This window comes from Bubalus kerabau, chromosome 20 (genome assembly GCF_029407905.1).
Source record: "Bubalus kerabau isolate K-KA32 ecotype Philippines breed swamp buffalo chromosome 20, PCC_UOA_SB_1v2, whole genome shotgun sequence".
Lineage (NCBI taxonomy): Eukaryota > Metazoa > Chordata > Mammalia > Artiodactyla > Bovidae > Bubalus > Bubalus kerabau.
In genome coordinates, this window is record NC_073643.1 from 7,934,419 (window position 1) to 7,949,095 (window position 14,677).

The window sequence follows — 14,677 nt, forward strand, 5'->3', positions numbered from 1 at the left end:
CAGAGCCATGCACTTATTTTATGGAGAGACCAGAGCTTCATTCTTGAGTGGAGGAATCTTCCCTCTCCAGGGTGCCCGCTCCCTGGACCAAGTGCCATTCAGGCCAAGTTCATCCACAGCCAGTTTAGCACAAGCGTCACTGAATGACGCAGTCAAGAGCCGAGAAGAGGCGAGGACACAACAGGAAAGATCTGATCTACAAACAAGAGATGCTGGACAGGGTGTGGAGAAGAGGGAACCCTCATACACTGCTGGTGGGAATATAATTTGATGTCAGTTCAGTTCAGTCGCTCAGTCGTGTCCGACTCTTTGCGACCCCATGAATCGCAGCACGCCAGGCCTCCCTGTCCATCACCAACTCCTGGAGTTCAACCAGACTCACGTCCATGGAGTCAGTGATGCCAATTTGTAGCCACTGTGAAAACCAAAATGGAGATTCCTCAAAAAAAAAAAAAAAAAAAAAAAACTAAAAACAGAACTACCATATGATCCAGGAATCCCAGTACTGGGCATATACCCAGATAAAACTATAATGTGAAAAGATACAGGCACCCCAGTTTCGCTGCAGCGCTAGTCACAGCAGCCAGGACATGGAAGCAACCTAAATGCCCATCAACAGATGAGTGGATAAAGAAATGAGGTGCATACATAAAATGGAATATTCCTCAGCCACTAATAAAGAACAATGCCATCTGCAGCAACATGGGTGGACACAGAGATGACCACACTTAGTGAAGTGAGTCAGTCAGAGAAAGACAAGTACCATGCGATATCACACATATGCGGAATCTACAACACAAGTGAGCACATCAACAAAACAAAACCAGAATCAGAGACACAGAGAACAGAGGTGTGGTTGCCAAGGGAAGGGGAGGATGGGGAAGGGACAGAGGGTGAGGTCTGAAACGAAAGGGAAGGGGGAGGGCAGAACCTTTGAAAGAAGGACACCGCCACAGGACGCGACAACTGGCTAGAGCAAGCTAGTTCAAGATGGCGGGCGAGTGGACTCCCGCCAGCCCGCGCGCCTCAGCACAGGCTCAGCTCGACTCCCGCCAGCCCGCGCGCCTCAGCACAGGCTCAGCTCGACTCGCGCCAGCCCGCGCGCCTCAGCACAGGCTCAGCTCGACTCCCGCCAGCCCGCGCGCCTCAGCACAGGCTCAGCTCGACTCCCGCCAGCCCGCGCGCCTCAGCACAGGCTCAGCTCGACTCGCGCCAGCCCGCGCGCCTCAGCACAGGCTCAGCTCGACTCGCGCCAGCCCGCGCGCCTCAGCACAGGCTCAGCTCGACTCGCGCCAGCCCGCGCGCCTCAGCACAGGCTCAGCTCGACTCCCGCCAGCCCGCGCGCCTCAGCACAGGCTCAGCTCGACTCCCGCCAGCCCGCGCGCCTCAGCACAGGCTCAGGGCAACTCAGCGAAAGAAGCGGCACAGCCACCAGCGCCAGGGCAGCTCCGAGGCTGCCCGTCAAACAGCAAACAGTGGGCAGTGGTCCAAGGCCTGGGAATTCCCGCCTCTCCCTCAAAACAGCTGTAGTGATTCTCCTGCTCATTAGCCTATAAAATTACCTGGCCTATAAAAACTAAAGATGCCATATTTGGGGCCTCTCTCGCCTTCTGAGAGGGCCCACACTCTGTCAGTAGTGTGTACTTCTCTCTAAATTAATCCACTTCTTACCTATCACTTTGTCTCTCACTGAATTCTTTCTGTGATAAGACATCAAGAGCCTGAGTTTCATTAAACCCTGAGACCAGGTGTGCGATCCCAATTAAAAGACCTTGGGTTCAAGTCCTAATCTGGGTTGTTGTTGCAGTTTGGGATTAGCAGATGCAAACTATTATACATAAGGTGGATAAACAACGTTATATACAAGATGGGTAGACAAATGTAAGATGGATCAACCCCGTTCTAGAGGAGATCACCTGGGCCAGACTAAAGGAGTACAGGCCCTGCCGCACCCTGAGCCTCAGCAGCAGTTCCGCCCTTGAACCGCTGCTCCACAGCTCCTCACCAAACCCTCCTGGGTTGGGCCACACAGACTTGAGGGCATTAGACTGCTGTGTCCCCCTTTGCCTGACAAAGCAATAAAGCTGTTCTTCTCTACATCACCCAAAACTCTGTCTCTGAGATTCCTTTTGGCACTGGTACACAGAGGCTGAACTTCCAGCATCAGAATCAGGACAAGGCAAGGGAACCCAAGGTAGGTTAGGCAGTCAAGTCCAGGCACCTCGCACAACCCACAAGGCCATTGATGCCCGCCCTCACCTTTCAGCGGCAAGCACAGCAGCCTTTCCTCTCGCCTCCAGAACAAAGACACTGCCCAGAGTGCGGGGAGGCTCCACATGGGCCATCTCCTGGGCATCACCGTGAGCATGCTGAGTCCTCTCAACGCAGTTTCCCAGGATGAGTGCACACCAGTGGGAGTTTCTGCATGTCCACCAACCAGCGGGCACTGAGGTCTGGTCACCAGCAGGGTGAAGGCCAGCAACAGGCGGCAGCAGCAGGTGGCCTGGTGCCCGGGAGGAGGTGCCAGGCTCACTCCCACCCCCACCGTCTCCTTCCTCCTCTTTTCTGTGGCTAATGTGCCACGTGCATCTCTCTAGGTCACCTTTCATCCTCTCGAGGACACAGTGGGAGACAAATCCCATCTGGAAGTGTCCTCATCATCTCGTGTGCTCTCCCCGCCCTTGGAGCATCTCAGCTCCTCCAGAGAGGCATAAGGCCAGGCTCTCACCCTTGGGATGGGTGTCCACAGGAAATATCCTTTCCAGGGACTTTCCGGGTGACCCAGTGGTTAAGCTCCATGCTTCCACTGCAGGGGCTTAGGTTCAATCCCTGATCAGGGAACTAAGATCCCACATGCTGTGTGACGCAGTCAAGCAAACAAACAAAAAAAGCCTTTCCAACCATCCCTGGGGCATCCATGCTTGACAGGGAAGCCTGGGAGGGAAACACAGAGCCCAGATGACCGGCCACAAGTCCCTGGGGACACGCCCTCCTACCTTGGTCAGATCCATCCCAAGTTTGAGCTGAGAAATGAGGTGCAGGATCACACTGCGCTGGTCCTCCATGACGCCCAGTTCTGTCTCTTCCTGATCTTCAGTGTCGCTTTTCTCATCTTCGGACAAAACCAATTCAGGGCCTGAATTTGGCTAAAACAAGATCATCAATAAAAATCACCAGCTGGTCCCGAGAAGGGAGGCACAGCACCGCACCCATGTTCTTTGGCAAAAGGGCAGAGAGCCCAGACTCGCCCAGAAAGAACTTCTTCACCAGCTGGTGCTCCCGGCTGTGGGGCGAAGACGATCTTTGGGGTGCAGGCCCCGCCTGCAAGCACTACAGGAATTCGTTCATCTTCCCCACCTCATCAGTAAGTGAACGTTCTGACCTCAGCACCTCCCCTGACAAAAAGCTTCCTGCCCTCCAAGAAACTATTAATGACTGTAACATACCAGCATGCATCCATTCATCTCCATTATTCCCAAATGATGTTCTCCTGTTAACTTGTACAACCCACTACAGCTAATGTAAATTTTACACTATAAGTAATGCAAATTTCTGTTTATCAGCAAACATCAGATGCCTCTGAAATTGACATTACCCTTATTTATGTGAAAATTTACTCTGAAATTATTTCTACTCCCATTAGTTAATATCAAGATGGCAAGTGTGACCAAAAAAAGGCTCAGTTGTTGGCATTCATTTAGGCAGGGAAACAAAAATGAAAACGTAAAGAAGTCTGAAATGGTACAACAATGCTAAGCTTCAATCCACCAACAGACCCTGCGCTTTCCTTGATGCAAGTTTTATTCATTCAGTTGCTTGATTCCCATTTTCCAAATTACACAGAAAGCAGGCAAGTTAATAAAATGTGCCAGAGGGGTTGCTGAGAGCAAAATTTTCTGATACCCAAGTACCAAAGAACTCTTCTCTTGAAAGAAATCACCATTTTATTCACCATTCCTCATTTATGTTCTCAAAGTACTTGTTTCTCTATCAGCAAAAGCACTCCACACAAAACATGTCATAATTGTTTCTAATTACTGTTGACAGGTCAGACACAATGAACTTAAAATACAGAAACACAGGAGCTTGAACGTTTTCATATAAAAGGATACAGACTTGTCCAAATACCCACACAAAAACTAACGATTTTCAACCTCAGGAGACAGAACCATCGCATCTATTTCCAATACACAAAAGTTACTTGGCTATCACGGTGTTGATGATCATCCGGCTTCACACACACATGCTGGCTGTTCCTCCCCAACGCTCCAGAGGAAATGAGGTATTTTTCCCACCGGGGTAACAGTTTTTAAAATTTCAATTGAGGGACTTCCCTGATGGTCCAGTGGTTATGAACCCACCTTGCAACACAGTGAGTCACAGGTTCGATCCCTGGTGGGGGAACTAAGATCCCACATGCCGTGGAGCAACTAAGCCCGCATGCCACAACTGCTGAAGCCCAGGCCACAGCTGGAGAAGGCGTGGGCCACAAAGATCTCGATGATGCAGCCAAATACACACATAAGTATGCCATTTAAAAGTAAGAGGAAGACTTCAATTGAAATAGACGTTTTCCTTAGACATATTTCTCAAATTATTCCCAAGTCCACGGGGCTGTCCTCCAGCCAAGAATCGCGTTTTCATAGTCTGCCTGGTTCCCCAGACTCATGCTGCGTGTCTTACGTGACATCACCGGAAAGGTGCTTTGCTGGATATACTGAAACAACTGAGGGCCTCTGTCCCCCCATCGTGATCCAGCGGACAGACCTGAGCGAAGTCTGGGGCCGTGCTGGGAAGCCAGGGGCAGGCGGACAGGAGCCCAGCGCCCGGCGGCCCTGTCTCTCGTCCAGCTTCAGCTCCTCCGCTGCAGCGCCCGTGGTGATCAAGGCCGCTGCGCTTCTGCGCCTGACGGGCTAAGGCAGGGCCACCCTCCCACGCACCTGTCCTCCTCACTCTCCTCGCTCCTCTCCTCAGCATTTTAGGGGAATTTTAAAGGGTGGCTGCCTCTGTGCTCTGTGAGTTTGCATCTCCAATCAGGTGCCACTGAAGCCAGAAAGCTCAAACACTCACCCTTCAATGCGAAGGTGAAAAATGTCCGTCTCTCAGTCGTGTCTGACTCTTTGCAACCCCACAGACTGTAGAGCCTGCCAGACTCCTCTGTCCATGCGGTTCTCCAGGCAAGAAGACTGGAGTGGGTAGCCATTCCCTTCTCCAGGGGATCTTCCCAACCCCGGGATTGAATCTGCATCTCCTGCCCTGGCAGGCAGATTCTTTTACCTCTGAGCCACCAGCAAAGCCTGTGCCTCGGTGACGCAGCTGCTGCCTCCTCTGCAGCGATCTGACAGGCAGGAAGGATTAGCAGACTGCCCTCCACCCGGGGCAGGGGGGCAGGAGAGGGCAACACCTGGCATCTGTGTCAGGAGGAGAAAACACAATCGAAAGCAATCATGGGACTTTCCTGGTGGTCCAGTGGCTATTCTCTGCAATCCCCATGCAGGGGGCCCAGGTTCGGCCCACACCCTGCAACTGAGAGCCTGCGTGCCACAAGTAAAGACCTCACACAACTAAGACCTGGCACGACCAAGTACATTTAAATGACTTGTTAAAACAGAAAGCAAATCAGGTTACCAGCCTGCACTGGAGAATGCAGGCGTGGCTTTCAAGGTCCCTGCACATCTCAGCAAGAAAGGGAGCGCCATGGGAAAAGACCCTGAAGAAGAACAGATACCTGTAGGTGTACAACCGCATCACTGCTGGACACCCAAAAGGAACACAGCATTGCTCATCAACTGTTCTCCCAAACAGAAATTCAAAAAGAAAGGGAGCTCCATTTGGAGTGCAACTAACTGTTCCTCCTGAAATGAGTTGCTCTCGAAAAGTACTGAGTGTGAGGTAAACAAATCAATAGCTCAAGTCAGCTTTGCGAAGTGAAGAAGGCTTCTTTTTTCCGAAACTGTGATTTTTCCATCTGCCTGTAGGCCAGTGCATGGGGAACTCTCCACCCCTCCCATCCGTAGCCACTCTTAGGGAGGCGCTTACAGACCACCCAGACCACAGTCTCCTGCTGTCTGCCTCCCTTGAAAACTAAACCCAGCCGGTCCCTGATTTCCAAGGAGCCAAGAAGCCTTCTGCGAGATCCTGCCACAGCAGACAGACATTACTGTGCACGCAAGCCTCTCCAGCCCGTCCCACTCCAATCAACGTCACATTTCCCGTGTCTCATGATACCACCAGGGACACTGGCTCCAGCAGAGAGAAAGCAGGCCGGTGCACAGGCCCAGAAGCTGACTCACTCCAGGGTGACTGGTGGCCAGAACTCCTGGGGGCCCTGCGGTCCCATCAAGGGAAGAAAGGCCGCGGGGAGTCTGACACACATCCCCTCACTGGCGCAGATCCTTAGCAAACTGTGCCCTAAGCTTAAACAAGGATCCAGTAATATTCCTGTTTCTCCCAGCTTCTGAGAACCTGCAAAAGATTCTCCTACCAAACTTTGAATAAATCACTGTTTTTTAAAGCTGGTTTCATTCATCACTTTGTCAGTGAACATATTAGAGAACCACCCCTCCTCCAATTCCACCCAAACTGGAAGTCAATTCATATGCAGAAGGTGAGACCACTTTTTGTGTGGGTCTCAAAATAGGGATGTGTGGGACTTCCCCCGTGGTCCGGTGGATAAGAATCCACCTGCCAATACAGGGGACATGGGTTCAATCCCTGGTCCAGGAAGATCCCACATGCATCAAGGCAGCTAAGCCCACATGTTGCAACTACTGAAGCCTGAATGCCTAGAGCCTGTGCTCCACCACAAGGGAAGCCCCAGCAATGAGAGGCCTGTGCACCGCCTCGGTTTGCTGCAACTAGAGAAAGCCCACTCACAGCCACAAAGACCCAGAACAGCCAAAAATAAATAAATTAAAAAGTAGCAATTATTAGAAAAATAAAACAATACAGGCATGCATGGATGGAGGGTAGACGTCTCCAACAGGGCACATCAGCCTGAAGGTCAACTGGCCGTGTGAACACCGATTTGTGGGCACCTGCAAAGCACCCACAGTTAGCAGGGTCTCTGAAAAACGGAGAATTCGAAGAACCAGCTTTGATGGAGTTTTAAAGGCAGAAAACCTCTCTTTTCAAGGTCAAGGGCTTGCAAAATCTCCTGCTCTAACATGAAATCCACAACAGCGGTAACGGTCAGTGGATCCAATCTCTTTTCCACTGTCAGGCCTGCGTGCTGGTCGCATCCTCCCCCGCCCGCACATCGAGGTCAGCTCCTCTCCCCAGGGGATCAGAGGTGGCTGAACAGTGTTTCTCCACCTCAGAAGAAAATTGAAAGGAAAAAAAACGGCTTTATAACACTGAGAAAATTCCTAAGACCTGATCAAGAAGCATCTTCAAATCCCCCTCCCCCATCCCCCGGAGAGCTCTGCAAATGAGCCAGCTGGGCAGTAAAAAGGTCTGCAAACTTGAAGATATAATGGAATTAGGATATGCTGTAAAGAAAAGCAGACTTTGGGAAAATGAAGCTTTTAGTAAAAACAAAAATTATGACTCAGGATTTCTACCACATGAGCACCGCAGAGTGTGGTGCTACAAGCAGCCAGTGACTCCTGCGTTGCTAGCAAAAGGGAGGACGGGCAAGCGGAGGGCCAGGAGAAGGCCGACAGGCAGCTGGCGCCCCTGGTGTCTCAGCAGTGACCTGGCCCCCCAGGGCAAGGGCTCTTAACCTGGGTGCCAAGGACATTCAATGAGGTATCTACTGCTATGGGACTTTCCTGGCCGTCCAGTGGTTTAGACTCCCTCTTCCAATGCAGGGGGCGAGGGTTCGATCCCTGGTTGGGGAGCTAAGATCTTGCAGCCAAAAAAAACAAAAAACAAAAACAAAACAAAACATAAAACAGAAGCAGCGTCATAACAAATTGAATAAAGACTTTAAAAATGGTCCACATACAAAACAAAAATCTTAAAAAAAAAAATCTGTCACCTTTGACATTTCACACTCAAATTGGGGAGGGACGGCATTTTATAGAGTGGGTCTGCCTAGACTGACCTCAGGCCTCTCAAGGTCTGAAGGGTCATGAAAGTGAGCTGGGCTCTCAGGCTGGGAAGTGGTTGAACCGGAGACGGTCCCAGCACGCCCCTGCCTCATTACCAATCTCTACGCCTCATCTGAGAGGGAGAAGCTCATCCCTGCTTTGGGGTCCAAAGCCAGAAGCAACATCGAAACTCGTGTTAGATCCATGTGGGTCCCGCTGCCCTGCCAAGGGGAGCGCCGGTGTTGCAGACACATTGACCTTGGCTGGTGTCTCATCCTTTTCACAAAAATCTTCACTCCTTCATACAAATGCAAATTCCAAGCAAGACTGAAATTCCAATCTCTTTTATTCAATACACACGTGTGATGTAATTACAGTTGGAGTCAGTTCCAGGGAAAAAACCAACCAGGAAACAGACATTTATCTTCCGAGTCCATGCAGTTCCCTATCGGAGGCCTCACTCCGCGCCACGCTCCCCAAACCCACCCTCTTCTCAGCCTCATTTCTATCTTCCCCTCCTCTTTCTTCACGGTGATCTCCCCTGCTGTCTGGACTGAGGCCTGGGGCCAATACAAGCAGCTGCATCTACTACTAATGTCTGCTTTAACCCAGTGACTTAAATCAAAGGGCTGAGCCTTCACCTCAAGGCCATAGAGAGAGGCCTGTGCCCTGCCCAGCCTTCCAAGAAGTCGTTTCAGTGCTGGGCAGGGAGCAGCTCCCCATGGAGCCCGGAAATACAGCCATGCAGGTCTGAAGGGTCTCCTCCAGCGAGGATCAGATGGATGCCGGCAGCCAACTTTTGCCAGAAAAACAAGCATCCTGACAAGAGGTATTTCTAACTGGACTACATCTTCAACAGAATGACAGAACCCACTGAGCTCTACTGAGCTGCAACTTTCCCCAAAAGTCTACCTGATCCAGACAGAAAGCCAGCAAGAAAATGAATGTCAACTTCTCTTCCAGCAGCGAACATGCTGCAGCTCAATCGTTTTTTAAAAGTCTGGCATCTCTCCCTGCGTGCTGGTATCTCGGCATGGAGGTATGGGTGGGCTGAGTCAACCCAAAAACCTTGACACTGAATGCGAGAACTAGACGTAGCCCAGATATTGTCTTTACAGGAAAAGGGGGAACCCAGCCATGCCAAGAACACTGTCTGGTATTCTGAGGGCCACCAAGAGGTGGGTGGCGGGGAAGAGGACCCCAAGCGTCACCACCCTCAGATGCCCTCCATGTCATGAGCATGGTAGTGGGCAGAGGAGTAACTGGGAAATGATGTGGCCTCATATGCCACGTGCTTCTCAAGGTCACAGCTACACAGAACATGCAACGGCATGCGATCACAGCCACCAGGGCGAGCCGGCTTCTGCTCACTAAGGGATACAAGTCAAGAGAAGGTGGTCTTCCCAAAATGAGAGGTTTTAGAAAAAACAGGAATGTGAAGCTGAAACATGGAGAGCGCTGAGGGGGGCCAGAGAGACTGGGAGGGCAGGTGAATGGAGACAGACGAAGGGAACAAAACAGAGAGCACGGCGAATTCCAGAAGAGCAAGAGGATCCGAGTGTCTAAGGCACAAGTGCCCAGGGACCAACCACCAAACCAACTTTGTTTTGGTTCTACTGATGATGGTGTTACCGCCTCCTCAGTCTCTGGTCATTTTTTCTCCATCTTGGTATTTACAGTGTATGTAACCAAGTGGTCACAACCAGTACTCTATCCTCAGAGCACATCAACACATCAGTGCTATCTGGCACCCTAAGAAGCCCCATCTAACAGCCCGAGGTCACGAGGATTGGCACAGAGGGATCCAAAGTCCCAGTCCAACTTGGGGATCCAATCAGCAGCACCAGCAGAGCCTGGGGCCCCCACGGCCGGCTGGCTGTGCAGCGAATTCCACTGGCCACGTCCGCCCTCACTCCCCAGTGGGAATCATGTACCCTGGGATGATCGAGGGCACGGCCCTCGCTATCACACGCCCAGAACAATTACTCCCCGAGGACAGACACGGATGTGATGCTTGTCCTCTGAACACGCGGTGGCAACCGAGGGGACCTACTGTTCTCCCCACGCTCAGCGCATGCGGGGTTTCTCCTCCAGAAGACTCTCTCTTGTGCCTGTCTCTAATTCCCCAAAAGGAGGCCATCCTGGCTGGGTGGGAGGGTTCTCGCTCGAAGGATGGATGCTCGTCTCCGGTCAGAAGTCATGACAGAGGGCTGCTGACAGGCGCAGGTCTTCGGGTGGTGTCAGGTCCGGCTGATGACCCTCGGCCCAGACGCAGGGTGACTGCCAGAGGCTCCTCACATGTACCGTCCTCTGTTCGGAGCCGCGGTGGCCTCAGGCGACCAACTGTGCCTCAGAGGCCGCCCCCGCAGCTGGGGGACCTTATCTGGCCATTTGAAGGTCGATACGACGAGGCCACGGTCAGGGAAGACCTGATGGAGGAGTCAGCTCCTAGCTTGGACAGGTGCAAGTACAAGCATGTCCACGCCTGGGGGAGGCTGAGCTGGGTGCCGCTGACGTCACAATCCTTCTCTGCTGCCTCCCAGCGGCCGCGATGGCTCTCTGGCGCTACCCACACATACACACACACTTCCCACACTTGGCTCTCATAGACTGGAAGGACAGATGCTCGTCCTGAGCAAAGGGGCCGACCTGCAGAAAGGTTAATTGTACATCAAACACACCCCGGAAGATAAGAGGAGATCACCGCTGGGGAGAGGGAGCTGGAGAGGCGGGGCGGGCATTCCTCATCAGGAACAGCACACGGGGAGGATTGTAAAGGCATTCCTTTCAAGACACACGGGGGAGGCATTCGAGGGAGGAGCATGGCCAAGCCCTTTTCCATGTCTGCGTGTCTGCTTGGAAACCATCTTAAAAGAAAGGAATCGCGAAGGAGCAAAGGAAACCCAGAGAAAGGGCAGCAGGGGAAGCGGCAGCAGCGAATGAAGCGGGAATGACTGTGCTGTGGTTGAGGCTTGGGAAGCAGGTCAGCGGGCCCGGCCCAGGCATGCAGGCACCCGGAAGTGAGATGAGGGCACAAACGCAGTGTGTCAGGCTAAGGGCCAGGGCTGTGTCCGGGGCTTTGTGACCTTTTCTGCAAAAGTCCAGCCCTTTCCAGCCTGAATTCACAGCTGGGCGAGGGCTCCACGAAGTTCTGCAGGGTGAGGGCGTGCCTACCACGCCCTGGTCCTCGGATGGTGCTGGCAGCACGGGTCACGCTTCCCAACTCACAGGAAGCCCCTGAAGGTGGGATAAAGGTCACGAGAAGGCAAGGAAGAGGACACACCATTGCAGCTCTGAGGGGCAGCCAGGCATCCAGGGAGAACTCTGAGCGGTGGCTGCAGACACGCCCTGGACATAAATCCTGAACCTGCCGCCCTCCACCTGGCAGGCTGTCTCCTCACCTGTGAGATGGAGATGGCATCACCCAGCCCTGGGGAGCGGGACGCTGCGGAGAGGCTCAGGGAAGATGGGGCATCGGTGCAGAAGGAACACTGAGCAAAAGCCCGCTGCTCTCCTGAGGCCGAGGCACCCTCGCCGGGGACATGGGGGCCCTTGGTGTGGGGACCTGGAAGCCACAGCTGAAGCGCCCGCCACCCCCACTTGGGCTCATTCCCATCCTGGCAGCACCCTTCTGGAAGCTGCAGGATGCCGCCCACACTCTGTCCCAGGGCCTCCCCAGCCAAGGACTCGGGGGCCACAAAGATCCAGGCCCCCTGAACCACCAGAGGCAGCATCAGTTCCCAGACCTGGGGCTGCAGCAGGAAGGGATGCATAGGAATCCCCCTCGAAAATCTCAGCCGAGGATCCCAGGAAGATCTGGGCATCGCACAGGACAAACAGCACGGCAGCCAGGACACAGACTCAGAGCTCGAAGGCCATCCCAGGCCCCAGGGTCCGGCTGTGGTCTGTGGGGAGTGATGGGAGTGGGCAGCTGCTGTCCAACACTACTCAGAAAAGGTGGGGAAGAAACTCCCTGAGTTCCATCCTAGCCTTTCTGGACTCTGGTAAAAGAGAAAAGTGGTGGTTTAAGACAAAAAAGACGTCCCACCCTTAGGGAGGGCTGAGGGATAGGGAGGGCTGAGGGATAAGCAGGTACCAGACTTGAATGAGTTACCACCACACCAGTCTCCTCAAATGCTCATGATCATCACCTGAGATACTGAAGACAGAAGGATGTTCAAGGTATGGGCCCTGCATCCTGCAAGTGGGGTCTGCGGGAGACCCTTCTCCCTCCAGGCCTGGGTGGGAGTGGCAAGTTTCAAGTCATCATTCGAGACCTTAGTTCAGCTGCGCTTCATGGGGGTGGAGGCAGTGCCTCTATCCTAATCAGGACTCCATGAGCACCCTGTCTGTGCCCAATTTGGCACTTAACCAATTGCATTTTTTTTTAAAATACTTATGAGCACCATAATTTCTAAGTACCATGGGAGGCTTGATTGCTAAGTGTGCCTTTTTTTTTAAAAAAAGGATGATATATATTAATAGTTTGTTATCAGAAAGTTTATTTATCTCTTGGCCGTGCCTCGGGGCATGTGGGATCTTAGTTCCCTCACCAGCGCTCGAACTCACATCCTGCATTGGGAGTATGGAGTCTTAACCACTGGACCGCCCGGGAAGTCCCTTTGCCTACCGTGTTTATGCAACAGCACATCTATCTGCTTTCCCATCAGAGCAGGACTGCCAGGACTCTCTTGGTACAAGGAATACTGATGATTCGGGCTGGCTGCTTAGGGCTCTGGGTCAATGTGAATTCGAAGCCTCTTCCAGGTTGCAGGAGGATGAAGGCCCTGATCCATCAGCAAAGTCAGCTGGGAGTTCAGGAGGGGAGACTGAGGCTGTCAGCACACCCAGCTCAGAGCTCCCTGAGGACAGGAGACTGTGTACCTTGGGTTTCCAATTCTAGAATCACAGCACAGAGGCTGGTTTTGTAACAAGTGCTCAGTTAAAAAAACAAACAAACAAAAAAAAACAACCTGTAAGCACTGAATGAAGAAAACTAAAGAAAAATCAGAAAAAGTAGAGCCTGCATGGACAAAATCCAGATTTAAATTGAAAAGGCCAGCCAATCACAGAAGATTACCAATGCTACAATCTCGCTCATGTGAGATGCCCAGAACGGGTCAGTGTATAGGGACAGGAAGTAGATTAATGGTTGGTGGGGGCTGGGGGGTCTGGGGTGGCAGCTAGGAGCTAAGGTCCTTTTTGAGGTGATGATACCCTAATGCTGACTGCAATGCTGGGAGCGTCCTCAAACACACTTGGAATGGGAGGACTGACCTGGCCTGTGAATGATCTCAATAAAGGTGTCATTTTAAAATGACAATTAAAAAAATAAAAGACACGTGATGCCAAGTCAGACAAGGCCAGGAGGAAGGTGACTTGTGCACTGCCAGACTCTGGGCCGAGTCTCACCAAGAAGCAACGCCTAGGGCAGCAGAGAAAGAAGGGGCCCTTCCAACAGGAGAGACACAGCAGTTAGGGAGGTCTGGCTGAACCCAGATGATCCATGGCTTTGACCTTACGCCTCGACTGGGAGAGCCCATGTGACTGACTGGCTTTAAAACCATTTGCACACTGATGGCTTCTAAACGTACATCTCAGATCAGCCTTCTCCCCTGACCTCCAGCCTCGTGTGTCCAACAGCCTGTCCATACCCGCCTGAGCAATTAGGCAAAACCATGGACTTTTAGACTCGTCCAAGCCCTCACCCTGGAACCTGTGAATATGGTACTTCACCTGAGAAAGAGGCTTTACAAATGCGATGAAAGCCTGGAATCAGGGTGCTGGTCCTGGGATATCCAGATGGATCCAACAGAATCGTATTATCCCTAAAATGCAGGACTCTTTCAACTGGCTGTGGTCGGAAGGCGGTGCCCCCAGGAGAACTGGCCAGAGAGAAGCGCCACTGGTGGCTGTGTGGACGGGGGAGCGGGGCCATGAGCCGAGGGGAGCGGGCAGCCTCCCGCAGCTGCAAGAGCCGAGCGCACCGAGTCTCTGGGACTCCCCGGTGGCCCAGTACTTAGGGTGTGGCTCCCCTGTGGCTCAGATGGTCGTCTTCCCGCTATGCAGGAGACCTGGGTTCAATCCCTGGGTCGGGAAGACCCCCTGGAGGAGGACACAGCAACCCACTCCAGTATTCTTGCCTGGAGAATCCCAGGGACAGAGGAGCCTGGTGGGCTGCAGTCCATGGGGTCGCAAAGAGTTGGACACTGAGCAACTAACACTTTGACTTTCCAGTGGTCAGGACTCGGTGCTCTTACTGCACAGCCTACGTCCAGTCCTCGACGGGGGAACTAAGATCCTGAAAGCGATATGGCCAAAGAAAGAAACTGAGTTTCCCCTACAACTGCCAGAAAAAATCCTTGGTTTTAGCTCCGTGAGACCTGTCTGGGACTTCTGACCTATGGAACTACAAGGTGACCCGTTTACATTGTTTTAAACCAATGAGTCTGTGCCAGTTTGTTATAGCAGCGATAGAGAACGAGCATACTAACAGGATCTCAACATATCACGTCCAAAACACACCTTTCAGCTCCCACCTCCAAACGGCGGCCCTCTGTGGCTCAGAACGTGGCAACTTCGCTTTCCCAGGCTCTCAGCCGAAAGCCTCGGCAGCACCCCCGAGCCCACGCTTACTCATGTTC

General features: G+C 52.6%; 1 protein-coding gene across 7 annotated transcripts in view; it reads right to left on the minus strand.

Moving 5' to 3' along the window:
* The window catches only part of OSBPL10 (oxysterol binding protein like 10), a 333,676-nt gene that overhangs the window by 34,408 nt on the left and 284,591 nt on the right, over positions 1–14,677 (minus strand). For all 7 annotated transcript variants that reach the window (XM_055558423.1, XM_055558427.1, XM_055558426.1 and 4 more), the window contains exon 7: positions 2,997–3,146. In XM_055558423.1, coding sequence (XP_055414398.1) covers positions 2,997–3,146 — 150 coding nt within the window. The remainder of the gene's footprint in view (positions 1–2,996; positions 3,147–14,677) is intronic.